We start from the raw sequence: 27,990 nt of genomic DNA on the forward strand, positions 1-27,990 counted from the left end.
AGTACAAGAATATTTGGCTAGATTAGATGTATTCAAGTCTCCAGGGCCAGATGAACTGCATCCAAGAGTATTAAAAGAACTGGCAGATGTGATCTCAGAACCACTGGCAGTCATCTTTGAGAATTCCTGGAGAACAGGCGAAGTCCCGGCAGACTGGAGGAGGGCAAATGTTGTCCCTATTTTCAAAAAGGGGAAAAGAGAGGACCCAAATAATTACCGCCCAGTCAGTCTGACATCAATAGCAGGGAAGATTCTGGAGCAGATCATTAAGCAAACAGTCTGTGAGCACCTAGAAAGGAATGCTGTGATCACCAATAGTCAGCATGGATTTCTGAAAAATAAGTCATGTCAGACTAACCTGATCTCGTTTTTTGACAGAATTACAAGCCTGGTAGATGAAGGGAACGCAGTGGATGTAGCCTACCTTGATTTCAGCAAAGCATTTGACAAGGTGCCCCATGATATTCTTGTAAAGAAGCTGGTAAAATGCGGTCTTGACTATGCTACCACTCAGTGGATTTGTAACTGGCTGACTGACCGAACCCAAAGGGTGCTCATCAATGGTTCCTCTTCATCCTGGAGAAGAGTGACTAGTGGGGTGCCACAGGGTTCTGTCTTGGGCCCGGTCTTATTCAACATCTTTATCAACGACTTGGATGATGGACTCAAGGGCATCCTGATCAAATTTGCAGATGACACCAAACTGGGAGGGGTGGCTAACACCCCAGAGGACAGGATCACACTTCAAAACGACCTTGACAGATTAGAGAACTGGGCAAAAACAAACAAGATGAATTTTAACAGGGAGAAATGTAAAGTATTGCACTTGGGCAAAAAAAATGAGAGGCACAAATACAAGATGGGGGACACCTGGCTTGTGAGCAGTACATGTGAAAAGGATCTAGGAGTCTTGGTTGACCACAAACTTGACATGAGCCAACAGTGTGACGCGGCAGCTAAAAAAGCCAATGCAATTCTGGGCTGCATCAATAGGAGTATAGCATCTAGATCAAGGGAAGTAATAGTGCCACTGTATTCTGCTCTGGTCAGACCACACCTGGAGTACTGTGTCCAGTTCTGGGCACCACAATTCAAGAAGGACACTGACAAACTGGAACGTGTCCAGAAGAGGGCAACCAAAATGGTCAAAGGCCTGGAAACGATGCCTTATGAGGAACGGCTAAGGGAGCTGGGCATGTTTAGCCTGGAGAAGAGGAGGTTAAGGGGTGATATGATAGCCATGTTCAAATATATAAAAGGATGTCACATAGAGGAGGGAGAAAGGTTGTTTTCTACTGCTCCAGAGAAGCGGACACGGAGCAATGGATCCAAACTACAAGAAAGAAGATTCCACCTAAACATTAGGAAGAACTTCCTGACAGTAAGAGCTGTTCGACAGTGGAATTTGCTGCCAAGGAGTGTGGTGGAGTCTCCTACTTTGGAGGTCTTTAAGCAGAGGCTTGACAACCATATGTCAGGAGTGCTCTGATGGTGTTTCCTGCTTGGCAGGGGGTTGGACTCGATGGCCCTTGTGGTCTCTTCCAACTCTATGATTCTATGATTCTATGATTCTATGAACAGCTCTTGTTATTTCTCCTAATATTGACCTGATATCTACTTCTGTGCAGCTTCCATCCTTTGATTCTAGTTTGGCCCAAATTGGCAACAGAGACAAAATCAGCTCCAGCTTCTTCGTGGCACGCCTTCAAATTTTCAGAGACATCTCCCCTTCACCTCTTCCTATTCTGTCTAAGGCTAAACAATACTAGCTCTGGCAACCGTTCCTCAGAGGACTTAATTTTCAGACTCCTTGTTGTCCTGGCAGCTCTTCTCTGAGCATGGTCCAGCTAGTAAGTGACTGTCACCACACCCATTATTCTGCTCTTGTCCTAGGCTCTTTCCAGGCCCAAACTCCAAACATCTCCCTCGACCTCTCCCACCCCGCACCCCCAAATATTTTTATCCTGCATTCCTTTGCTTGGCTGCAAACTGTGGTCTGCTGATGCAACCAGACACAATGGCATGAGGTAATCTGGAGGACTTTCCCCCTGCTTTTGTAGCCAGTTAGACATTTGCAGCTCGATTTGAACTCGGCTGTGTTTAGCGGGTGCCTTGTCCTTTATATAGTTCCTTTTGTGATGGGTATTATATGTCTTGTCTATAAATAGCTCCACCAAATGGCTTCACCAAAAGGGATAATCTTGCAAACAAAGGGGGCTTGACCTCATATGGGGGTCTTAGTCTTTGCACGGATTATATTGAACTGGCTCATACTAAGGGGGACAAATGTTGGTTTGTGTGCTGCATTCCAGCCTCACTAAAGACCCCAGATACTACTTGCTCCATCTTCCTGACCTTTTCTCTCCCAGCATGTTGCTGGGGATGAAGTCACTATTTCTGTGATTCAGTCTCCCAAACCGTTTGTATTTTAAAAGAGAGAGAGAGATTAAAAACAAAGGGGTGTTTTTACAACTGCTTCCTATTGATAATTGCTCTCACAGCAGGCATAGAACAGGCCACCCCTTGGAAAGCAAATGACACATTTCCTCTTTGCACTGGCAGCCTGGCATCTAAACATTATCTGACGTTGCTGCAAGGGAGGCCTCAAATTTGCGCCCTGAACTTTTCTTAATCTTTAATGGATATCTGAACCATCACACAATGCTGCTCTGTGTGTATATGTAATGAATTTCTAGTGTTGTTGTCTTCCATTCAGGCATCCGTGTGCTAAGCTATTTCTGGCTCATCGGATTCTTTTCTTCAAGGTTTGTGTGTGCATTGTGTTTACAGTGAAAGTGTACGAACGTGATCCAACACACTCACTATATTGTTGTTGGGTTCGATCCAGATTTGTCTTTGGCAGTGCTTTGAATGCTCTTGCAGGCGAAATAGAGAAGAGGTGATTTTTGGCCAGTCCTCCTCCTCCCTCTGCCCTCAGAAATGTTCTCCCGTTAGTGGAGCAGCAGCCTCTGCTAGATGTGAGTTATCATTTGCAAAAGGAAGGAGCATAGAATCATAGAATTGTGGCGTTGGAAGGGAACCCAAGAGTCATCTAGTCCAGTCCCCTGCAGTGTAGAAATCTCAGCTGAAGCATCCATGACAGATGCCTCCCCTCCCAACCTCTGCTTAAAAACCTCCAAGGAAGGAGAGTCCATAGAACTCTACAGTTATATGATTCTGTGTTCTCCTGTGAGGCTTCTATACTGCTGGGGCCTGTGGAAATAGTTTGCTTTCTCTTTTCCTGGTGAATTATTTTTAATGAGGGCCAAGCCACTTGTCAGTGAACTTGATCCAGACCGTTCTGAAAGTCTCTCATTTGCTTATGGAAGGGACTAACCTGGCGGAGGCGTCAGGCTGAGGTGGTGGCAGGGAAGCATTCCCCCCCCCATTCTCCATTTCTTTGCAGCCCCTCACATTTCCTATGTTGTTCTGGGGTGTCCCTCAACCTTCTGGGCAGCTTTGCAGGGGGCTGCCGAAATTGCATGCCCCTCTTCCTTCATGGAGGGGCTCTGGATCCAAGTCAGTGCAAGTCTGTCCAGAAATGCAGTGGCTCACCTTTCCCAGCGTGAATGGCCACCCTTCATTTATAACCACGATAGCTCAGTTAGTTATAGCATTGTGCTGCTAACGCCAAGGTTGCAGGTTTGATCCCTCTATGGGACAGCTGCCTATTCCTGCATCACAGGGGGTTGGATTGGATCAGGGGTCGGCAAACTAAGGCCCGGGGACCGGATGCGGCCCACCGGGCTCGTTCATCTGGCCTGCAGACCCTGCTGCCCGCTCGGTCAGTCCCTGCGCTAAATCGGTGTGGCGCGGAGGCCTTGCCACATGGGGACTGACTTCTGCAATGCTGATGCAGCTTCAGATTGGCTGCAGGAAGGTCCTGCAGCCAATCCGAAGCAGCGAATGCCTCTGGGTGACGTCCCTTCCTTCCCGCTGAGGCAGCTGCGTATGGCCAAGAGCCAAGCGGGAGGAAGCGGCGGTGGCGGAGAGGCTGCCTCTGCCGCCCAGGTCAGTGGGCTGGGCTCTGCACCCCGTGAACCCCTGGCCAAGGCAGAGGATGAAGACAATGCTGCCAAAGACAAGGTGGCGTTGGCAGCTGCAGCGTGAGTGGCATCAGCGTCGGTGGGGTTTTTCCTTTCGGGAGAGGGGGGGGTCCTTTGGGGAGGGGGTACTTTCAGGAGAGGGTGGGTCCAGCCCCCCACAAGGTCTGAGGGACAGTGGACCAGCCCCCTCCTGCAAAAGTTTGCTGACCCCTGGATTGGATGGTCCTCAGGGTTCCTTCCAACTCTGCAGTTCTGTGATTCTATGAATTTCGGAAGCAAGCAAGCCTGGCGTATTCTGAGATCAAACCTGCTCTCTGACCTTTGAGCGTTTGAGAATCCTGCTGAAAGCCCCACTTCCGCCTCTGCATAGCTCTCTCCATGGGTTTTCATTGTGACGCCAGATGCACGAGGTATCTTTAGGAACTTTGGGAATATATTGTTATATGTATTCTTTTTAAGCTGTAAATGGGGTAGCTGGAAGCAGAGCCGAGGCAGGCGAGATGATTTATTTCAGTGTATTTTGAAGACAGTAATAAAGCCTCGCCCTCTTGTTCCACTGGTAAAGCAATTGTCAAAGGGTGTGTCTGTGTGAAGGGTTTGTCAGAGGCTGGATGTGCTTGCACAGCCCATCTGAATTTGTGCGCGTCTTGCAACAAAGGATCTTTTGTCTCTCTCACTAGGCTCTTATACAAATTCTATGGCACTGAAAAAGGCAGGTTGGATATAGGATATGGATGTAGACAGAAGAACTTGGATCTGCCATCTTAAGGGTGGTTTTTTTTACAAGCTGTTGTGGCAGAAGTAAGGTCTTATGAAGGAGGGGGCATCCTTAAGCCCCAGAATAGGATTGCAGCACCTGCTGACTCCTGAAATTCAGTGTAATGCAACAGACACACAGACACACAAATAAATATATTCATGGAGATGTTTTGTATCTACTTTGAACGGAGGCTTCTTGTTGAAGAGAAGTGGTTAAGGGATTGAGGTCGTGGATGTGGCTTCCCCCAAAGAATCCTGGGAACTGTAGTTTGTTAAGGGTGCTGGGGATTGTAGTATTGTAAGGGGTGAGTTATGGTTCCCAGGATTCTGGGAGAAAACCTTTCTGAATCAGAAAGTCCCTGCTTTCTCTAGGCGGTCTTAGGGGAAGCTGCTCTCTCTCTCTCTCTCTCTCTCCCCCTCCCTCCCTCCCTCCCTCCCTCCCTCCCTCTCTCTCTCTCTCTGCCTCAGTCGCTCAATCTGAAGTATGGGAGTAAACAATGCTGACCTTCTGAATTTCTGTAAGCTTTACAGTATAAGGATTGCAACTGGGTTATGTATATGAAGCACTGTGACCACTTGAAAGCTCTGTACAAAAGTTATGTTTAATTACTTCATTGACAGTTTAGTGGAAGCAAAAGGGTTTTCCCCGCACACATTTCATATACAGGTAACTCCCTATTTATTGGGGGGGGGTTATGTTTCGAGGCACCGCGTGTTTGAGTGAAGTAAGGTATATTTGAAACGCCATTGAAAAAGCCTGCAAACACCCTGTTCCTGCCCTGCCTTGCCCTGTTACCACCCCCTTTTGTGATGTTTTTGGCTCATTTCCGAGCTAGATGCTATGCCCATATGCACGGTCGTGCACCTATTGAATGCATTCGAATGAGGAGTTGTCTGTACACATCAGTTGACCTACAAAGTTCTTCTTCTTGAAAAATGTTACAAATTGACACCTGTACAATGTCCCTTGTTTATTTACTACCCCCATCAATGTAAAAGTACCCTGATTATTTTTCATAGAGCAATGGGCAGCGACAGGAAATGTGTGCAGAGGAGGGCAACCAAGATGATCAGGGGTCTGGAAACTAAGCCTTATGAGGAGCGTTTGAAGGAGCTGGGTATGTTTAGCCTGGAAAAGAGGAGACTGAGAGAAGATATGATAGCCATCTTCAAATATCTGAAGGGCCGTCACATGAAGGAGAGAGCATGCTTGTTTTTTCCTGCTCTGGAGAGTAGGCTTCAAGCTGCATGAAAGGAGATTCCAACTAACATTAGGGAAAACTTTCTGACAGTAAGAGCTGTTCGGCAGTGGAACAGACTCCCTCGAGAGGTGGTGGACTCCCTTTCTTTGGAGACTTTTAAGCAGAGGTTGGGTGGCCATCTGTCATGGATACTTTAGCTGAGATTCCTGCATTGCAGGGAGTTGGACTAGATGACCCTTGGGTCCCTTCCAACTCTGATTCTAGGACACCCAAGAGCACTGGACGCAAACCAGTTTACAGTTACAGTCGTACCTCGAGTTGAATGTGCTTTGGGTTGGGCGTGTTCGGTTGCGCTCCACGCCAACCTGCAAGTAACGGAGCGCATTACTTCTGGGTTTCGCCGCTCGCGCATGCGCAGACGCTCAAAATGACGCCACGTGCATGCGCGGTAGCGGCGAAACGCGACCCGTGCATGCGCAGACGCGCTGTCACGTCTTGCGTTCCATTTGGGATGCGAACGGGGCTCCGGAACGGATCCCGTTCGCATCCTGAGGTAACACTGTACATGCCAAAGGAGTAAACAAAACCCCTCCTGCCCCCTTTATGGCATTCAAGGTACAGAAACCTCTTTCTTAGCCTAGACTATTCCTCCCCCAATCCAGAACCCCATTTGCTGGGAGAAGCTGGGATAGGAAGGGGTAAGGGTAAATGCATCTATCCAGAGCTGATTCGAGCTCATGGATTGGGTGGGTATACAGTCATACCTCATGTTACGTTTGCTGCAGGTTGAACGTATTCAGGTTGTGTCCCGTGGCAACCCGGAAGTACCAGAAAGGGTTACTTCTGGGTTTTGCTGCTCGCGCATGCACAAACATGCAAAATGATGTCATGCGCAGAAGCGGCGAATCGCAACACGCGCAGACGCAGGTTGCGTTCTGCACATATTGCGAACAGGCCTCCGGAACAGATTCCATTCACAACCAGAGGTACCACTGTACTTTCAAATGTGTTGGGCAATTTTCTGCAAAACCCGTCCCCCTTTGAATGAAACAAGTGGTTTTCTTTCATTTTTCCAGAGAGTGAGGCAACTCATGACTGCACAGGAAGTGCCAGCAGGTTGGCACAAAGCCTTGTAATGTTTGTGGGGACATTTCTCTAACCAATGGCAGTTTTCCTGCAGGTTTCTTACTGGTGTTTTCTGGCTCTGAGTGTTTGGATATTGTCAAGGACACTTCTTCAGACACCAGCATTCTACCCTACCATGCATTGGAAATCTCATTGTAATAGGAATTATAATACCCCCAAACCCCCTAGTGTGATTTCCCTCCCCGACATTGGATAAAGGTTCCGATTGTGCCAAGTGAATACCCCTCCCCTACCTTGCTGATAAGGTGTAGCTGTGGAATGTGCAGTATAACTTTGAAGCTCTTCGTGTTTGTTTTTTTGTTCCTATCCTTAAAAAAAAACAAAAACCACAGTATTTAAACTGAAATGTGCTAAGATCTTCTCTAGTGTTTATTAAGTTGAAAGAAAGATTGCAATTATGGAAAAGCCAACCTTGACTAACTCATCAAAGCGCTGAAGTTTTCTAATGCTTGCACAAGCTAAGAAAACATTCCATAATCTAAAAAATTTGAATGAACGAATCATCTAATATATGTTGTATTATTGCACAGTGTTCTGTTGGCGTAACTCATAGTCACTCAAAAAGCTGCTCCAGTCTTTGTGAAGATCTCTGAAACCGTGCAGCTGCAAAGTCTCGCTATCAGGAAACTGAGTACATAAAAACAGTTGTCCTGCCCATAGGTGACCAATAGGCAACTGGGTTTTTGTGGCATCCCTAGAAGGGACTAAGAGGGCCCATGGCCAAGTTATAGCATGGGGTTAGACCTGTGTCCCTGTCTCCACTGTGGTTGAACAGGGGCAAGACTGTTTCAAGGTACAGGGGGTTAGATATGTGCTATGGTGCCACCCTAGACTCAGACCATCTCATCCTTGGGATTTGAGTTGTTATGCTAACCAGAAAGATTGACTGTGTAATGGGTATGAGTTACTCGTGCGTAAACTGCTGCCTCTCTAGGCTTAATTGCCTTGGTTAGACCGTTCTGACTGCACAGCCCATCTCCACGTGGCTGTCTCAGTCGCTGGCAGAATCTGTCTGTGGGCGTTTCTTAAACCTTTTCCAGCATAGAAGCTGTCTGACTCCCAGTCTCCTCCTCCTCTCACTGCGCGGGAGTCTTCTGCGGAGGGAGGGCGTGGGTAGTGGAGGACCTGTGCTCTCCTCACTGATCTCCAGAGAAGAATCCAGGAGCTCTCCCTCCGCTTCCCCCATTTGCCCCCCTTTATCCCTGGTGTTGCGCTGATTTCCTTCCTCTACCGAGCTGCTTCTCCCCCTGGTGCTGGGTCCTTCGCCCGCAGAATCTGGGAGCCTCCCCTTCGCCTCTCCCTCCGATGTCAGTTCCCTGACAGACTGTCACGGCACTGACCAAAACCCCATCCTATTCAGTGCTACGGCTCATGCGTTGCTCTCAGAAGGTCAGACCATGAATCTCAGCCATCTTGCATGACAGGGCTAGCAAAGCCTTTTTTAAGAAAGCCATTGTAGTGAAGTGGTTAGGATGCTGGGAGGCCCAGGTTCAAATTCTCTCTTGCCTGTGAAGCTTGGAGCTGGTGTCCTTCAACAGGGGCCAGAATCCCAGACCCAAGCAGAACCCGCTGATGATGCCCCTTCCTGAGACCCCTCTAGGTTTTTTCCTGACCTGGCACTCCAAGCAGGTGGTTGGATCTAGCCACCCTTCTCATTTTTCACAATGCCCCCAGCCTATTGCCCATTCTGGAGCAATGTGGGGAATTAAAGGTTGTTGGGGGGGAGGGTAGACCCCCCCAGCAGTTCTGCTTGGAGCACTGTCACTGCAACCAGGTGAGCCAGAGCCCACTGACAGAGAAAGAGCACAATTTGCCCAGGGCCCCCTCACACCTGGAGCTGGCCCTGATGAAGTTCACAGGGTGCCCTTGGGCCACATCTCTCTCTCTCTCTCTCTCTCTCTCCCCCCCCCCCTGAACCTACTCCACAGATTGTTTTGAAGATAAAGGGGGGGGGGAGAGAACCATGTATACTTCCTAGAGCATCTGCATTTTCAGAATGAAAATGTAATAAACAATAAAAACATTTTTAGATTACAGTCATACCTCATGTTACGTCCGCTTCATGGTACGTTGCTTCAGGTTACGTCCTGCGGTGACCTGGAAGTACTGGAAAGGGTTACTTCCGGGTTTCGCCGCTCGCGCATGCGCAGAAGCGCAAAATGACATCATGCGCAGAAGCGGCCAATCGCAACCCGCGTTTGTACAGACGCACCGCTGCAGGTTGCACTCTTTTCATGTTGCGAATGGGCCTCCTGAACGGATCCCGTTCGCAACCAGAGGTACCACTGTATATATTTTCCTCGTGGACAGGGACGTCTCTGTTTTTGTGACGAAACTGTGCAAAGTGTCGCATGCACAGTTAATAAGTGTCACGTCGAGCCGTTTAAAAATCACACAATACCTGGCGAGTTGTTCTCAGAGATCTCCCTGGCAAAAACACTTCTGCCAGACAGCAAGATCGGCAGGAGATTTGGAAATGAAACCGAGATGTTACTGAAAGGAAATGTAAACCCGGAGGGAGAATGATAGCAGAAAGATGGATGGGATCCAAAGAAAGGTAACTCTTCTTTTGCAATCCCTTTGAGAAGAACCTGGCCAGTGTGCTTTGCGTTCCATGTGACTTAGACACACCTGGCTTTTAGCTGTTGATTGTTGCTGGTAGAGGTGCCTGTGGTTCATTGCATCAATGCAGTCTCTTGGTTAAACATTCCCCCCCTATTGGTTGTTCCAGCAGGAGGGTGCTATTGCTGCTTGGCTGATGTGAGAAAAGGAAGGAAGCATGTTCAAAGTTTTAATGTGTTAGCCATGTCTGCCAAACCTACTGATAGCTGAGCCATGTTTTTCTTCTTTCGGAATCATAAAATTGGAGGTGTTCAATCATTCTTCCAGGTCAAATGATTTGCTTTTAAAATGTGTTCACAGTAATAATTTCCCCGTCCTCAGAGGAGCACCCCTGCTGTGTCTCTGCTTGATTTGGGCATTCACTCACTGGTGAGAGGGGACTTGCAGCTGAACAGAGGAGAGGCAGCACCGAGGAAACAGCTCATAAATGAGACTATGGAATTCACTGCCACAAGATGGCTTAAAAATGGGGTTGGACAAAGTCACAGAAGGTGAGGCTGTCAGTGGCTGGCTACTAGACGTGCATCATTCCTCTTGAGTACCACTTGCTGGGGACAACTGCTCTTGTTCCCTATTTGTGGGATTTCCGCATCATCTGATCTGCCACTGCGGAAAACAGGATGCTGGCAAGGTGGGCCTTCCTTCTGATCCAGCAGGGCTTTCCTTACATTCTTACACTCTGAAAACCAACCTCCAAAGGTGCCGCCACCTGATACTCAAATATGGTGTGCCCAATGCTTTTGAGCCCTTTCTCTGCCTTTGGGAGCAAATGTTTTGTTCCACTTGTCTTGGTGGTTTGTTTAAACAAAGCCACCCCCCCCGCCCCCCGTAAACCTGCAGTTTGATGACGTTGCGCAATGTGTCGGTTTTATCAGATGTTATTAGAAAAGGAGGAGTGTGTAGTTCTAAAATTCTGGGATGGGGAGCAGAGCAGGCCTGACTCTCTTTTACGATAACCACATGGTGCATTTAGAAAGTCTGGGGAGCATGATTTGGTTAGAATTGGGGGAAGCGAATGGTGGGATCTGTGGCATTCATAAAGCAACCTTTCCCCTATAATTTGATCCACCTCCTGTCTCTGTTAGCATTTAGTTCCATCCTGAAATTAGTGTTCTGTACTCACTAGAATATTGGCTTAAATGCCAGGCAACGTTTTTCTTAATAAAACAGCAGCGAAAGATGCAGACCCTTACTAAACGCTTATGAATGAGTGGATTGTGTGTGTGTTTGGAAAACCCCTCACCACCTTGCTTAACGAATCAGGATAAGGAGATGACACACCCTATTCATGTGCATTTGGAGCAAAGTGCTTTTGTTTCTTTTCCCAGCTGCCAATCAAAGAGCAGCTCCTCACGCCTGAGTATGTACTTAAGTTCCTTAACCTCCACCACAGACATGCTGCTTGACCTCAGCGATCTCCTTCAGGTATTGTACTGCATCTGCTTTTCTCCAAATGTTCTGCTCAAACATTAATGCTTGCAAGTGAAGAGCTACTAACGTGGGTGCTTATTCAGGAAGCCTTAATTATCTCTTTTTTTGGCTTAGCAGTGCTGGACAGGAAAATCACAGGGGTTGGAAATCGGGGATAATTGTTCTATGCAATTAGAGATCAAGTGTTTGGTGCCTCTCGCTCCCTTCAACAAATAACAAATCAACAGTTAGCATCATTGTGATGCTAATGAACTTGCTGCTGAGGCAGTGGCCCAAGGTCAGATTTTATATACCTGCTTCCCCCCCCCCCAACCTGGTGCCTTCCAGCTGTTTTTGGACTACAACTCCCATCATCCCTAGCTAGCAAGACCAGTGGTCAAGGATAATGGAAATTGTAGTCCAAAAACAGCTGGAGACCCAAGTTTAGGAAGCACGGCTTTTGAGCAGTGTTTCTCAACCGCAGGCTGTATGGCCCCCTGGAGACCCCATAGAAAATTCCAAAGGGGCCACAGGTGAAAATCACGTAAATGGGGGGGGGGTCACGGCACAAGACGGGGGCCACAGAGGGAAGTGAGAAGTGAAGAAAACAGAAGTGACTGAGAAAAGAAATCAGAAAAGAAAAAACAAAACAGAGAAGTCGTAGAGAATAGAAAACAAGAGTAGAGTCAACCGAGAAGTGACCATGCTGCCCAGTGGATTTGTAAAAATTAGAAATAAGACATGTTCTATTTACAAGCAAGACATTTAAATACAGTGGTACCTCAGGTTAAGTACTTAATTCGTTCCGGAGGTCCTTACTTAACCTGAAACTGTTCTTAACCTGAAGCACCACCTTTAGCTGCCGCCGCCATGCGATTTCTGTTCACATCCTGAAGCAAAGTTCTTAACCTGAAGCACTATTTCTGGGTTAGCGGAGTCTGTAACCTGAAGCGTATGTAACCCAAGGCACCACTGTAGCTACCTTTCTACCGGTAGGACAGGGGGGCCACAGGAAGGAAACAAGGCAGGAAGGGGACCATGGTTGGAAAAACGTTGAGAACCATTGCTCTAGAGTTTCAGACTGGTGAGGACTTTGCCAGCCCTACCCGGGACTATCTACATGCAGAGTAGATTTTCTACCCCCAAGGTGCGACCTTCCTTCTACTCCAGGACTTTGGCTGGCACAAGATTGGGGTAGCAGGGCTTGTCATTTTATGGGATGAAGCTTACTTTTTGCAAATTTCATCAGTGATGAGACTTAAAAAATGTTTTTGGGTGTGGGGAATGCAAATCCGCTGTTATTTTTGTGACTGGGCAGCATTCAGCTTGTTAAGTCTACCGATGAAGCGCATAAACTGCTTTCGGAAAACAAACCAATTTTTGTTTTAATCCTTCTGAAAATGTCAGGTGATGCTAAATAAATAGAAACGTAAATCAATAATATAACTGCAAGTACATGGCACACATTTTCTAATGATTTCTATGTAGTTTTACAACTTTTTAGCACCCTTCGTCTTCGGAATTTGAAAGTTGGGAAATTCAGCATGTCCTGTTGAGTTAGGCTTTTATGCACCATTCAAGCTAGCTTTTACTTCTTACAAAATTATAGAAAATGCGAAATAGAGGACCATGGGTCAAAAGGGGGGAGAAAATATTTTAGCAGGGTTGGTTTGAAAAGAGAATGATTGATACACATAGGTTTGTTGCATATTTTCTGAATAATTAGGGTGATGGTTGAATGAGCTTTAGCCTCTGGTAGTTGGTATACTTGCATGATAACTATTTGGACTGAAAGTGCACACAGAGTTGTCTGTAGAAGTGCAGTAAGGATTGGTATTCTCAACGGTTATATATATATGTGTTGCATGTGTTTGATATGACCATCCCATATCAAAATATTCTATACACAACTCAGCTGGTAGAGGTTATTTTTGGCCTCTCCAGCTGTCTCTAGTAACTGGCATCCTCTCATCGACTGCGTGGAGCTTCAAAGAACCTTTGGGAATTGCAGTAATTTAACAAATTTTTATTCTTAAAGGGGCCAGTGCTAAAAATAGACTCCATATAGCAGTATGTCAGAGGTGGTAGAGAGGCATTGGGGTTTCATGGCTGCCAATGCTGATTTTTATTATATGATAGATAGTTATAGAAGGCAACATTTAGCTCTTCTGGATTGTTGAATCTCTTTGACAGTTGGATTTATTTATTTTCCCACTATTTCCCACCCTTTTCAGGTTCACTTTTGACATCAGCCTAAAGCATGGTGTCTGCTTATTAAATACTGTATACATGTCCATTTTTCTCCTCTCTCTTGCCTACTCTTTCCCCTCCTACTCTTTTCTTTTCTTAAAAAAAACCTGTCAAAATGCACAACAACAGAAGAAAAAGGGGTGATCATGGAATCATAGGATTTTAGAGTCAGAAGGGATCCCGAGGGTCATCTAGTCTAACCCCCCCAATGCAGGAATTTGAGCTAAAGCATCCATGGCAGATGACCATCCAGACACCAAGGAAGGAGAGCCCACAACCTCTTGAGGGAGACCGTTCCCCTGTCAAATAGCTCTTACTGTCAGAAAGTTCTTCCTAACGTTTAGTCAGAATCTCCCTTCTTGTAACTTGAAGCCACTGGTTCAAGTCCTACCCCGCAGAGCAGGAAGAAACAAGCTTGTTCCCTCTTCCCTCATGATCATTCCCACAGCAGGGCATGTTGAATCTTTCAGCTTTCAAATTCCAAAAATGAGCGGTCCTAAAAAGTTGCAACGTGATTTTGGAATTCGAAAGAAATTTGGGTCAGATTAATATAACATAGATTTGCTTGGTAAGTAAAATGTGTGTAAATGTGCGTGGAAATAATTAAAAATGATTGCTAAGCACTTGAAGATATATTATTATTATTAATTATTATTTAGCATTACTTGACATTTTCAGAAGGCAAAATTAAAACTCTTTGGTTTTCTGAAAGCATTTTATGTGCTTCTTCATCAAAAGTAGACTTACCAAGATAATAGTTGTCCAGTTCCCCAAATAGTAGCAGATTAAAATTAATCACACCCAAAAACATATTTTTAAGACACCTCATTAAGAAATTTGCAAAAATTAAGTTTTGCTGCCTAAAATGACACGCCCTATTTCCACGGGGCAATTGAAGGTAGATCACTCTGTGGGTGGAGGGGGAAATCCTGCTGGATCAGGCCCTTAAGTGCCTTGGCCTGTCTCTGTCCATGATGGTTATATGCTTAAATACAGACTAGGAGGAAGTGGGTGTGAGAGGCTCAGGCTAGTTACTAACCCACATTTTATGTAGCTTACCATAGCTAAGGGTAGTTGGGTTGACATGTCAACTACTAATTAGGATGATGTTGATGACTGCTTGATGACTTTGCCGTTTGGTTTATGACACTTGTAATAATTAGCTTGCACGTAACTCTTTAATGTCTTGTCTAAAGCTGATATTTGAAATGGCTCCTTAAATTCTTAGATTTAGGAATTTAAATTTAAAGCCTGGATTTGCCAGACTTTTGAGAATTCTGTGGCCAGAGAAAAATCTATTCACCATACAGCTTGCTGGGTAGATTTTCTTCACAAACTGGTGGTGACTATAGTCAGGAAGAACTTCCCTCTCTGCTCACACCTGTGAGTTTCATGTCCGAATGGGATGACACTATCCTCGGATGAGGCACTTCTGGTGGCTCCCCATGCCCCAGAGGTTCTGTGAGGCTTCTCCAAAGGATTGATCCTTTAGTGTGGCAGGCCCTGCCCTGTGGAACTCCCTGCCGGTAGAAGTTCAGCAGGAACCATCCTTCTCTTCTTTCAGACATCTTTTGAAAACTAGATTGCAAAGGTCTGTCTGAAAAATGCATTCCCCCCCCTCCTTTCAACTAATCAGTAATTCTTGGTGTTTTTAATTATGGCTTTATGGGCAATTTTTATTGATTTCATTTTTAAATATTATATACAGCAGGTTATGAATACAGTGCATAAATAAATATAATGCATTCTGCTGGGTTTTATCGGGTTGATGGGGGAAGGTCACCTTAAACTCTTAATAGAAAGCCCCCTGGAGCAACCCCATCCTAAACTGTATGAAAATGTGTTGACTACTGAAGGAATTTTTATGTTCCTCAGGTTCGTCTTATACTCACTAAGACCAGGGCTTTTAGTGTGGTGAGACCTGCCCTTTGGAATGCACCCAAAGTGAATATCAGGCAGGCGCATACAGTATTTGTATTTAGGCACATGCTTAAAATGCCTCACCTGAGCAGTGTTCCAGCTCTGTTGGTTTATTAAGGTGATCTACTGATTTGTGATGCATCTTGTTTTATAAATGTAATTTTCTGGTTGATGTTATGCTGCTGGCCATTTTGACATATTTTTCTTAATGTTGCCCAAATAGATTTTTTTTGCCCTTGCAGGCTAGGTCCACCCTTGTCTGTTCTCCATCGACTTTCTTTGATGGCTGTATTGCTGCTTGCCTTTCTCCTGATCTGGAGGAAAAAACTAGATGTTACATGGAGTTTTACAGGCTCAGGCTGGCAGAAATGATATAGTGAACCCCCCCTCCCCCCATGGAAGTCAGGAATTGAAGGGCAAAAAAAAGTTGCTTTGTGCAGAAACTCCACTCTAAATTGAGAGCTGAGATTTCAAAATGATAGAACTAGAGGAATTATCCAGTATTGAAGCTTTGTACTCTGAAAGTAGAGTTTTTTAACAGCTCTTTTTTCACTGGGATGATTTCTCCACAAAGGTAAACCCCAGTCATTGGAGACATTGTCTGGAGAACTGCTTGACTTGGTATAGTATGAGGAAATAATGCATAGCATGGTTAAAGAAATAATTCAAAAGAGTGAACTGATAGTCTCAGTAGATGTTGAAATTCCTCCTTTGGAAACAATCTTGATCTCTCTTGGCTGGCTGTCACCAGATAATAATTATTTCTTCCCTGAAATATTTCTTTTGTAATCTCCAGAGTGAAACGGTGGATCTTATTTTTACAGTAAGTTTTGAGCAGCTGGTAACCTGATATGGAGCCCGGTTGCTTGAGTGCCTTAGCTCTGCTCTGCCTGGAATTGCTTTTCTTGACCTTGTTGATGATGAAGCATTTGCAACTGGCCCCCCCACTTACCTGTTGTCTTTCATAGACTAAGTGCTACTGTGATTGGCATCTCATCATTTGGGAATCAAATGAGCTTCGGATAAATGCAGCTTGATATTTGAAACTCCGGGTTGCACAGAAAGCTGGGAAAGGCTCAACCGGAGCTTGCTACCTAAAAGAATATTTGCAATTTCCCAGACTCTTTTTGAAGTGTTCTAATTGTTTTTTTAAGCAATCCACATGACAACCCTGGTAGGTCTGTGTTAGTCCAAACAGGGGTCCTATTTGTTATCCTCATCTGCACCTCAGTGACTATCCTGTTTTGCTCTGGTGAGGATGATGATGATGAGAAACTCAGCCTTCCTCTCCAAGGAGAGTCAGTGGGGATTGCCCATTGTTCTGAGCTTTAGATCAGGCATAGGCAAACTCGGGCCCTCCAGATGTTTTGGGACTACAATGCTCATCATCCCTGACCACTGGTCCTGTTGTTGATAAACGTCCTGAGATGCTCCTGCGTCCCGCACTCCAAGCGTCCTCTGGTATGCGCAGCTCTGGAAAAGGCATTTCCCTTCTTCTCCAGTGCGCTCAGCGACATATACAAGATGGCATATGCACACTAATCTTCTAGCATTACACAGCAAGAAGCATGAGACATCGTAGAGCTAATCTACGTATTTATTTACACACTATGTACAGACAAGGGACGTGGGTGGTGCTGTGGGTTAAACCACAGAGCCTAGGACTTGCCGATCAGAAGGTCGGCGGTTCGAATCCCTGCAACGGGGTGAGCTCCCGTTGCTCGGTCCCTGCTCCTGCTAACCTAGCAGTTCAAAAGCATGTCAAAGTGCAAGAGGTTAAATAGGTAGCGCTCTGGCGGGAAGGTAAACGGCGTTTCCGTGTACTGCTCTGGTTCGCCAGAAGCAGCTTAGTCATGCTGGCCACATGACCCAGAAGCTGTATGCCTGCTCCCTTGGCCAATAAAGCGAGATGAGCGCCGCAACCCCAGAGTCGGTCACGACTGGACCTAATGGTCAGGGGTCCCTTTACCTTTTATGTACAGACAAGGAATTATGGTGTCCTCTCTCATCAGTTCCGAGAGAGAATAGGACGAAGTAAAAGCAAAAGTACAGCCCAACAGTACCCGCAACGGAAGAGAGAAAAGGCTGTCTTCCGTCCCCATGGTCTTCCCAGACAGGCATGTGATTTACACCAATCACATCTGCAGCATCAGATGCATAAAATGCTAACACCTGTTAGCTAGGGATGATGGGAGTTGTAGTCCCAAAACATCCTATGCCTGCTTTAGATGCTCAGTGCAGTTATGGGAAAGGTCATCCCTGCTGTTGCATAGGAATACTCCCCACCTCCAGGAAGGTGGATTGCCCCTGCTCTTCCATGGAGGTACAGTTGAGGTTGCAGAGAAGGGGAGGGCAGAATGATGGTGATCACAGATTTTGGCTTGGTTACCAAAGCCAGTCAAAATTTGCGGATCCCCATTTCCAACATTGCAGATGGAGAGCCGAGGCCTAAGAGCAACGTGGCTTGCCGGAGTGAGATTGTGGCAAAGGCAGTGCCGGATGCTGCGGAGATCTGAGAATTGTAGGAAAGAGATGTATTTATCTTTGAAATGGGAGTTTGCTGCAACCAAAAAGTGAAATGCACCCGTGCGATTTGATGGAATCCACGTAATAAGCAAGAATTTTGAATGTGTGCAGATGATGACACTCCTCCTCCCACCGCCCCGCTGCAAAAAAAAAAAAAAAAAAAAAAAGGAAAAAGACCCAGAGCAGAGGACGGATGCTTGTAAAATATTTACAGCAAAGCACCGTAAATTGACACAATGCAACAACGCAGCCCCATCATTGATTCACATTGAGTACCTTGTGGTTATCCCCTCTCTCATTGTTGGTATAAAGCTCCAGATTCAAGCTTATAAATACTTTATAATTCCAAAATGAAGTGTGAGCGTGTGTGTGTTCTCCAGCTGAAGCATCAGTAACACTTGCTTATCAAGGGACTCTAAACCAATTTCTTCCTGCTGACTTTTTGTACTGGCATTAAACATGTATGAGGTCTATGGAAAAACCCAGCGGAGCAATGGAATAGTGAGCAGTGCATGCAGGCTTCCTATCTCAATCGATGACAAAACCAAACTCTGGGAAATTGTACTTTGAGAGTTTAGATCAGAAATTCCCAAGGGTCTCTGATATCAAGTGTTTTGTTTTTCCTTTTTGCAAAGCTAAGCTGTCTGCCTTGCTCTTGGAGTACAAATGATAGAAGTAGGGTAGATTAGGGACAGAGACAGCTTTTCTTCGGGGTTTTTTTTTTTTTTGGGGGGGGTAAAATAAAGGAATCATTGTCTGTGGTGTCTGTGTGTGGAGGGGGAATTGCTCAGTAGTAGGACACCCTAGAAATTCCTGGTAAAAAGGATCAGGTAGGAGGCGATAGGAAAGACCTCCCTCTGCTGAAGACTGTTGAGGACCATTGGTAGTCAGAATTGTCAATGCTGGGCTGGTTTAAGGTCATTTTACTTTCTGCTGTTGTTTCTTTTTGGACAGAAATAATCAAAAGAGAGATCAGTACCACAATACTGAAACTGTTAAACCGCAATCCACTATCTTCAGGTGTGGGGAACGTTTGACCCTCCAGATGTTGAACTACAACTCTCAACAGCCAATTGCCAGTTGCTACTTCTGGAGGGCTAAAGGGTCTCCACACCTGCTCTATAGTCTTCTGACTCCAGTTTTAGACAAAACAAGGTAAACTAATATGGGTAAAATCCAGTGTTGTCTGAGCAGAAGTCTTCACCCCAGTGCTCTGGGGTTTGGGGTGCAGCGAATTGCAATCATTTGAGTGGACGTCATGACACTCAGGAGCAGACATACCAGTTTGAGTGAAATTACACCAAACCATAGTAAAGTAATTGTAACCATGGCTTGGTATGCTATCTCAGTAAGCAAGCACTGGCTTGCTGATAACAAACTAGACTCTGAAGTCATGGATGGGATTTGAGCACCATGGTTTACATGAAGTATGATTTGGTGTGCTGTGTGACTTGACAAACCATAGTTATAGCTTTTACTCTGCCTCTGGGAAGCCCTTGCACCAATAGAAACTGGAGCAACTGAACAGGTAGAATACGCAACTATGGCTTACCCTAGTTTGGGAACCTCAGTCCATGATTTGTTCAAAACTATGGTTAGTTCAAACCATGTTTTGGTGTGACCACCAGCTGGACCAAGCACTTTTTTAAAAACTTGGCAGGATAGAGGAGGAAAATGAAAAATAAATTGTAATGCTGCCTTTCTTTATCTTAGAATCATAGAATTGTAGAGTATAGCGTCCAAAATTATATTGTGGTCACACTCAGTAATAAGATGTCTAACTGGCAGAATGTTAACAGGTGGATCTTTCCCCATAATTTTATTTCCATACTACAAAAGGCTTACTCTGTTTAATTTATGCCAGTCACACAGCAGTTAAAGGCACAAGGCATCATTCACTTTGTTTCTGTACCTGTATTTCTTGCTTCAAGCTGCTCCTTTTGGAAGAGAGTAAATATCTTCTCAGAGAAGATACAGGAAATGCCTCACATTCCTTCTTTCTGGATGCTTAGCAAGAGTGATTAAGCGACTAAGCTTCCTTAGCAACAGAAGCACTGACATATCTGCCAAATAAGCCTTAGAACATTGCCTCCATTAAAAAAAAGCCTAATCAGAGTCAGGGCTCCTGCTGGGGGGGGGTACAGAGGGTGTATGTGAAGATAAACTAGATATGGTATCAAGTTCTACCCCAAATGAACTTAATTTGCCTTCAGGTGACCTGGCAATTATGGGAACTACTTTCAGGTGTAGTTCATTTTTGAACTACTTCTGTGAACTTCATCCAGTTGAACTAGTTCAGTCCAAGTGCTAATCAAGATGCAATATGACGATAATCCCAACACTTTTTCCAGGGTGTGGGAAGGGAGAAAGATGCAAAATGCATCGCAATGTGATATCTGAAGTGAAGCTTCTTGAATATTTTAGGGTCTTTTTTTTGGGGGGGGGAACACTTCCAGATGCTGGTGCCCCTAAACATTGGTGGAAATTAAGCTTTGTGCCCTGACTAAGGCTACCAGATTTTTTTCAATAAATCCGGGGACACTTTTCAATTTTGTATGGGGACTGATTTGTAAATCCGGGGACTGTCCCCGGGAAACGGGGACAACTGGTAACCTTAGCCCTGACCCCACTTACTTGTCCCTCCCTCCTTGCAATACATTTGGCATTGATTACAAGTTTCTCTTGCTCTGCTGGATTTAATTTGTAGCAGCACAGTGAATTCCCCCCCCCCCTTGCTTTCCACTTAGAAATGGTAAGGGGGAGAGGACTAGTAGGCAGAAGTGTCTATTGATTATTCTGTACATGAGGAAGTATAAGAAGGCTTAGAGCTGCAGGTCATCCTATTAAGAGGGTGGAACTGTAACTTGGAGAAAGCACTTCACTTCTCTTAGCAGTTTCCCAAAAAACCTGTAAAGCCATTTTCTTGATAGGACATCTATAGAACCTATTGCATAGTAAAAAACACATACTAAGTATAAAAAACTGAAATGAGAATGATTACTGTCAGTGAAATTTGGGGGTAGCCACCCACAGATTATAAAAGCTTGAAGGAGCTTTGAGATCAGCTTGTTACACCCTGATCAGCATCTGGGTTTACTGAGTGCCACGTATGCACTACCCTCTGCTATACATTTTCTGACACCCCTTTCTGTTTTCCCATTGACTTGGTTGAAGTCTTTTTCTTCCTCCAATACCCCAAATGTAGTATTTTTCAGAACAGCAATTTGAAATCATCTGTATCTATGTATTATAATGGATCTTCAGAAAGTGAAAAGTGTTGACATTTGTACACCGATTCCACCCTGGGCTCCATATACAGTTCATATACGAACACACACACACACACACACACACACACACGTGTGTGTCTCCGTGTATGAACTACGAAGGTTGTGATTCAAGCTAAAAAACCTGAGAATTACCAAAGTGCTTAGCGACTGGGATCGCTCAGTCGGTAGAGCATGAGACTCTTAGAATCATAGAATCATAGAGTTGGAAGAGACCACAAGGGCCATCGAGTCCAACCCCCTGCCAAGCAGGAAACACCATCAGAGCACTCCTGACATATGGTTGTCAAGCCTCTGCTTAAAGACCTCCAAAGAAGGAGACTCCACCACACTCCTTGGCAGCAAATTCCACTGTCAAACAGCTCTTACTGTCAGGAAGTTCTTCCTAATGTTTAGGTGGAATCTTCTTTCTTGTAGTTTGGATCCATTGCTCCGTGTCCGCTTCTCTGAAGCAGCAGAAAACAACCTTTCTCCCCCCTCTATGTGACATCCTTTTATATATTTGAACATGGCTATCATATCACCCCTTAACCTCCACTTCTCCAGGCTAAACATGCCCAGCTCCCTTAGCCGTTCCTCATAAGGCATCGTTTCCAGGCCTTTGACCATTTTGGTTGCCCTCCTCTGGACATGTTCCAGTTTGTCAGTGTCCTCCTTGAACTGTGGTGCCCAAAACTGGACACAGTACTCCAGGCGAGGTCTGACCAGAGCAGAATACAGTGGCACTATTACTTCCCTTGATCTTAATCTAAGAGCCTTTGGTTTGAGCCCCACGGTGGGCAGGGGGTTGGACTAGATGGCCCTTGTGGTCCCTTCCAACTCGCCCATTCCTTGAAATTGGTAGCCTATCAAAGGCCACACATGGCATGCGGTGAAGCTTCCAGTTCTTTTTATTAGGTTGTATCCCATCGTAGTTTTGGCCTAGTGGAAAGGGCTTACGGTGGTTCAAGCCACAGAACCCACTTGCTGGCAATGCTCAGCCTCTCCACTGTATCTCTCTCTGTGCTGTATCCCATGATGTTCTTTGTGCCTGTTCTCTCTGTGCCACATCCCACGCTGGCTGGCCTTCAGACACATCTTTCTGGCAGGCACAAGAGTCTACAGAGTCTACAGTGGGTAGAGGGAATTGGTGAAAATTGAGTGGAAATGTTTCTGCTAGTGCAAAGTCACCACAGTATTATGACTCAGTGTGGATATTTTTGCCCGAAGACCAGGGCCAGATTTAGGTTTGATGAGGCCCTAAGCTACTGAAGGTAATGGAGCCCTTTATATGTCCAGTTGTCCTTTGTCAACAACAAATTGTCACTGTTTCTAGTGTTGAGTATATGCTGTATGATAATTTATGCACCTAATAGGTATCTAAAGCCATTTGCCACTGTTGCTGTATGTAGGTTTTATTTTATTTGTTTTTTATCTTATATTTTGGAAATGTACATCCATGTTGTTTTTCCTTTAATTTTTTTTGGGGGGCCCCCAAGAGAGTCGGGCCCTAAGCTATAGCTTGTTTAGCTTATACGTAAATTCGGCACATGCCAATGAGACTGGTAAATAATAGTCAGCACCAGAAGTTTATACTTTTATATGTTTAAAACATGTGAACACTTGTTTAAAACATATTTAGGACAGTTTTATTTCTGTACAAGAACATTGTAACTTTTGCTGCTTAATAATCAAAGTACCCTTTCTCCCCTTCCTTACACAGGTGAATGTCTACGTCCTGGGAAAAACTTTTCTTCTGTTGGCCAGAGAGCTCTGCATAAATGCTCCAGCTATAGGTATTTTTTAATAAGAGTTGACTTTCGGTACGTGGGTATACTTGTGCCATGATTTCATGGCAGCTTCTCAAGCTAAAAAAAAATAATAATTACATAATTCAATTTAACCTGTATGTAGAAGGCATTTTAATACTAAATCCAAGGAGTCCAGAGATGAAAGCTGCCAATTAAAAGCACAGAGGTAACTTTAGAACAGAAAAATCTTAAGTAGTTTATTATCACAGCAGTGTGAGCAAGATAAGGCTCCTTCTTCCAATTACTTCTGTCTTTATTTATTTTAAGTAAGCGAACAGTATGCAAATTATCTTAGCAAATATTTAATGTGGTTACCTTTAGTGTGGGAGACTTTGCAATTAGACATTGACGTATTGCAACCAGCACTTACCCCTTCAGCCACTTGGGCTTCTTGGTAGTAGATCTGCTCAGAAACAACATCACACCCTTGTGTGTGTGTGTATGTGGATCTCCTCTAAGAGGGATGTGTAGGTGAATAATCCATCTTCTTGGTTTGAAATAAAGAGATTAAAATACCTTTAAAAGTGCTCTCTTACTTCAGACAGAAGTCGGTCAATATTTGGCTGGCTTTGATGTAACCCACCTTAAAAGGTCAGTGCTTCATCAACAACCTCGAGAAATCAAAGAAGATTTGGGCAGTGGTTGTAACACTGGTGTTAAACATAGACTCTCTGGGGGTTGTTTCCAAGCACTATTAGTGCTATGGATGTATAAACCAGCAATTGGCATCACACTACCAGGCAGTATTAACTCCTGTAAGGATATGTATCAGCAATAGTAACAGCACTGCTGTGTGTGTGATGTTAAACGTATACATATCGTGACAAGTCAGAAGCTTGCTGATTATTGTCTTCTACAAATAAATTTTAGTATTTTGAGGAAGCAAGACATGCCAGGGAACCCCAAAATTTACTAAATGTCAAAAACTTTTTTTAAAAAACAACAACTGCATTTAATTTTTACAAGCAGGTTAGTCCACATTAATCAAGGCACTTGTGTAATTGTTGCCCAGAACCTGTCTGGTAATAACTCTGATATCTACTTTAATAATAATAATAATTCTTAGAATTTTTATAGTATTTTAGAGTGTCCGGAACACTTTACATATGCTACCCCAGCCATCTTAAAGTAACACCATAGGTCAGTGGTAGCCCCTGTTTACACTCCATCATGGATGGCAAAGGTTTGAGAGTGGCTTGGCTAATGTCATCTGGGCAGTTCATGGCAGAGGTGAGATTTTAAACGGGGGTGTCGTAGCTTGTAGTCTTAGCCATAAAGCTGTGCCAGCTACTTCTGAAAGCTTGCATGTATTGCATGCTGTCCTACATGATTACTAGAATATTTAAGCTTTTGGTTTCTCAGGATACCCAGGTTATTCAGGAACTTATGCAGAGACCAGCTTGTCAAATTGTCAAATTAACTGAAATGGGACAGTGGCAATACAAATATTCTTTTAAAGCACACCAAGCATCTTGCATTGTTGGATCTTAAAAGGTTGGACAGGAATATTGCATCAGTGACATCAGTATATATTTGTGCTGAGTATTGTTTTGTAGGAGTTCGTTGGCATGATGCTGAAGTATCTCAAAAGCTGCTTGGCTTCTCAGTCATGGTGATCTTTGTGAAGATGCTGCCTAGGCTCCAAAGAGCTACTTGGGGTGCGGTATATGCCCAAATTTGACTGTGACTTTGTGAAGTTATAGCTAGTTGCAAAAATGTGTCACAGTGGAGCTTTTGACTCCATTGGATGCAAAGAATTTGCTGTAACTTTCTTTAGATCTTGGCTCGTTTGACTTTCTTTCTTTACTCTAAACCTCTATGTTATCTAATTAACTGAATCTTGCTTCAGATGCGAATGTTTAACCCCCACAATCAGTTTGAGCTTATGTTCTGAAAACGTGTTGGTTATGGCAAACTCTCAGGATCTGTTCTAGTAAAAGGGCATCATGGCTGCCAAAACCACCAAGAAAACAAGTAAACTTTGAAATTAGAGACAGATCTCCAGTTGCTTTAGCTCAGAGTTTATATGGGTGAAAACGGAGGCAATAAATATATCCCACTTTCTAGTTTAAAGTTATTGTGAAATATCTTGAGAGAGAGAGAAGACTCATTTCTGAGCCTTCTCTATAGGGTATATGATGAACTGACAGTATCCTACTGGGGGTTTATTGTATTGTAAAAACTAATTTAGACAGTATTCCCCGCCCCCACTCAATTTTTAAAAGGTATTTAAATTCTACGAATAGTAACAGTACAACCCCGTGTTTGCTTATTCAGAAGTTAATCCCTCTAAATTCAAAATAACCTATTCTCAGGAAAACATGAATAAGATTACAGTTTGCTATAATTTTTGATTTTGAAAACCAAGTGGATGTGCTTGCATTGCTTCATTTGACAGACTGAAGAAAACTTTTTTGCCTGTATTTATTGGCTAACCTTACAAAAAGAATGACAGGGTTGAGATACTATAATTGTTTAGTAAGTAAACATCCATTGGTATTGGAGCGCAATGATTTTAGCTTAATAGAACTCTTTGCAGAGATTTCAACCATTTGAGCTGCACAAAAGGTTTATGGCACCTTGTGCCAGCACAGCCCTGTATCAAGAGAAATTGGTACATCTATTGTATCTCTTATTTTGATGGACCCAATAGGACCATAGTTATCAGGGACTGTACATTTCAGCTAGCAGAAATGCCCAAGTGAATAAACTGCAAATGTTAAAGAGTTCACTGTAGTGGAAGCCTATGTGTCTTTAATACCCAATGGAGCTTAGGTTTGTATAAATGGGTGTGGGAGTGCAGCCTTGCGTTGAGCCTCTTAAGTCGTACTATATGCAAACATTAATGTGAACACAAGGGACCATGGATCCAGTAATCAGCAAAGCACACAGGTATCTAGGACAAGTAAAAATGTTTTATATTCAACAGATTCTCAAACCGCTCTACTTTAGAACATTCTGTTTGAGCCAGCTGCAGTCTGCAAGTTAGTTTATCTATATACAAAATAAACGCACGTCACGTGCAAATTTTTTAAAACATTTCCCCCTCCTGCATGTTGCAGTTCAATAATTAAGTCAAATAGCTTATGAATAAATAAAATAAGATTAAATTCAAGAGCATTCCTTCACTTAGTTTGATAGCCAGATGGTAAGTAGACAGTTAAAAGTAGCGGAACATTCCAAATCGCCCTGGAATATTTGCAGTCAGGTCAGAGTATCCCATAATATGCAGAGCAGTCCCGGAATACATTCTAAGTGAAATGCATCATGCATAGAAAATGAGTTCAGGTATCTGCCCTCCTTGCACTCCAGTGCCGTTGGTACTGTCTGAGGAGCACTGGAACTGGAACGTCACTTTTCCACACTGTACTTCGGTCATTCCCTCTTGTCCAAAGTAACTCAGCTCATTGCCATCCAGGATGGCGCTCACATTGTAAAAGGTGTCTTGCTCCACCTGCACGGGATGCTCAAACCATACTGAGAAAGTGTTACTAGATCCATCAGAGGTAAACTTCGTCAGGTTCTGGGCAAGAACAGCTCCCAGCCGCTTCAGTTCAATTTTGACGCTGTATTCCGCCTTCCCACAACTCGACCCGTACAATCCCAGTCCGGCTATAAATATCCTTTTATCAACAGCAAACTGGATGCTGTCACACCGACCTCGGTACCTCCACTGATTGCTACGGTAGGCGGAGGACTGAAATCGGTGGCACCTTTGGGGTACAAGTCCTTTCCTCTTTGTTAGCGGAAATTCTAACTTGGGCTTATTGGCAGCAGTATACCACAAGAAAATATTATGCCTTTCCTCAAGCGTTAGGATGTCAGACTGAGCAGCCCCGTTGGCAAACTCTTCCAGAGTCATGGTTGGGATCCGTACCAAGTACAAAGCTTTCCCCAATACATTCCGCTTGTTCCTTGGCGTAACTGGCAGCCCTTGCCTTTTGCATTCAGCCTCAGCCCAGTTCAGGACTGCCTCAAACACCACAACCTCCTTCGTGTTCAGGGCTTCCCGCGTCACGATGATCTCTAGCGTCTGTTGATCTATTTCGCAGAAGCCCTCCGATTTTAGTGCCATCTCAGCCTGAGCATCAATGACTTCCCAGCAGCGCTGCGTCAGCTCCGGCTCCTCAAAGAGTCTGCTCTGAGACAGCAGAACGCAAGCATTCTTGGCCTCTAGACTGGTCTCCAGAAAATTGACGCAAGCTTTTGCTAATGCCGGGACAATGTATTTCTTGGCTGCGTACAGAGTAGCAAGCACAGTGTCTGCTTCCAGGTCAATTTCATCGCTGTACATGTACCTATCGATGCAAAAAAAAAAAAAAGAAGAAGAAAAAAAAGAGAGAAAATCCCATTTTTAAAAAGAACAGGCATATGGTTGCAGCTAATCATTTAACATCAACCACCCTTAAAGGCCTTTAAACCCATATTCCCAAGCTGCTGAAAAGCTTTGTTTTCATCCAAGTTATCTTTACTACCACTTACTTTAATAAGATTAGGAAGGCTGCAGGTTCCACATCTGGTATATGGATTTCAGATTTGACCTCTGCAAGATCTCCATAAAACATGGCGTAGAAGACAGAGCTACCAACTGCCAAAACATACTGCATTTAAAAAAAGAAGAAGAAAATCAGCCATGGTTGTAGGCAGCTATATTTAAGTAGGTAGAATTATATAATAATTTCAGTTTTAGGAGTATTTCCCCTCCCCATTTAGCTGTAAAACTTAAAATGTACACGTGAGTGTAAATTTATTTTATCTAGTGTAAGAGAAGATAACATGTTTTATACAAGTCCTTAATTGCATTTTGCAAAGATAATATGATGCGATGACCCTATAAATAAGAAAATTTTGAGCTAGGGCATGTGGAATGGTATAAGGGTCTTTCGATGGAGAACAGAACAAATAGAACCCCATAGCAGGGGAAAAGAAAGCTGTGTGTGATCCCACAAACCTTGTGAGCAGGAACTTTCTTGGCTGCCCCCACTGGGCCCACAATAAAATGCACGTCCGCCATAAGTTCGTTATTGAACAT

The 27,990-nt window shown here is 44.3% G+C and overlaps 2 protein-coding genes across 2 annotated transcripts in view; one reads left to right on the forward strand and one right to left on the reverse strand.

Annotated features, from left to right (window-relative positions):
* Positions 1 to 27,990, forward strand: part of BRF1 (BRF1 general transcription factor IIIB subunit) — a 209,716-nt gene that overhangs the window by 57,758 nt on the left and 123,968 nt on the right. Inside the window, exons 4-5 of the mRNA XM_082217898.1 lie at positions 11,169 to 11,200; positions 22,871 to 22,943. Of these exons, the coding sequence (XP_082074024.1) occupies positions 11,169 to 11,200; positions 22,871 to 22,943 (105 nt within the window). The remainder of the gene's footprint in view (positions 1 to 11,168; positions 11,201 to 22,870; positions 22,944 to 27,990) is intronic.
* BTBD6 (BTB domain containing 6) lies at positions 25,854 to 27,990 on the reverse strand (the record flags this gene model as incomplete). Its single annotated transcript, XM_082218890.1, has 3 exons — positions 25,854 to 27,256; positions 27,441 to 27,559; positions 27,910 to 27,990. The coding sequence occupies 3 exons, from the start codon at positions 27,988 to 27,990 to the stop codon at positions 26,224 to 26,226; spliced, it is 1,233 nt and encodes a 410-aa protein (XP_082075016.1). The 3' UTR covers positions 25,854 to 26,223.

The sequence above is a fragment of the Podarcis vaucheri genome, assembly GCF_965113315.1.
Source record: "Podarcis vaucheri genome assembly, chromosome: 1".
In the NCBI taxonomy this organism is placed as follows: Eukaryota; Metazoa; Chordata; class Lepidosauria; order Squamata; family Lacertidae; genus Podarcis; species Podarcis vaucheri.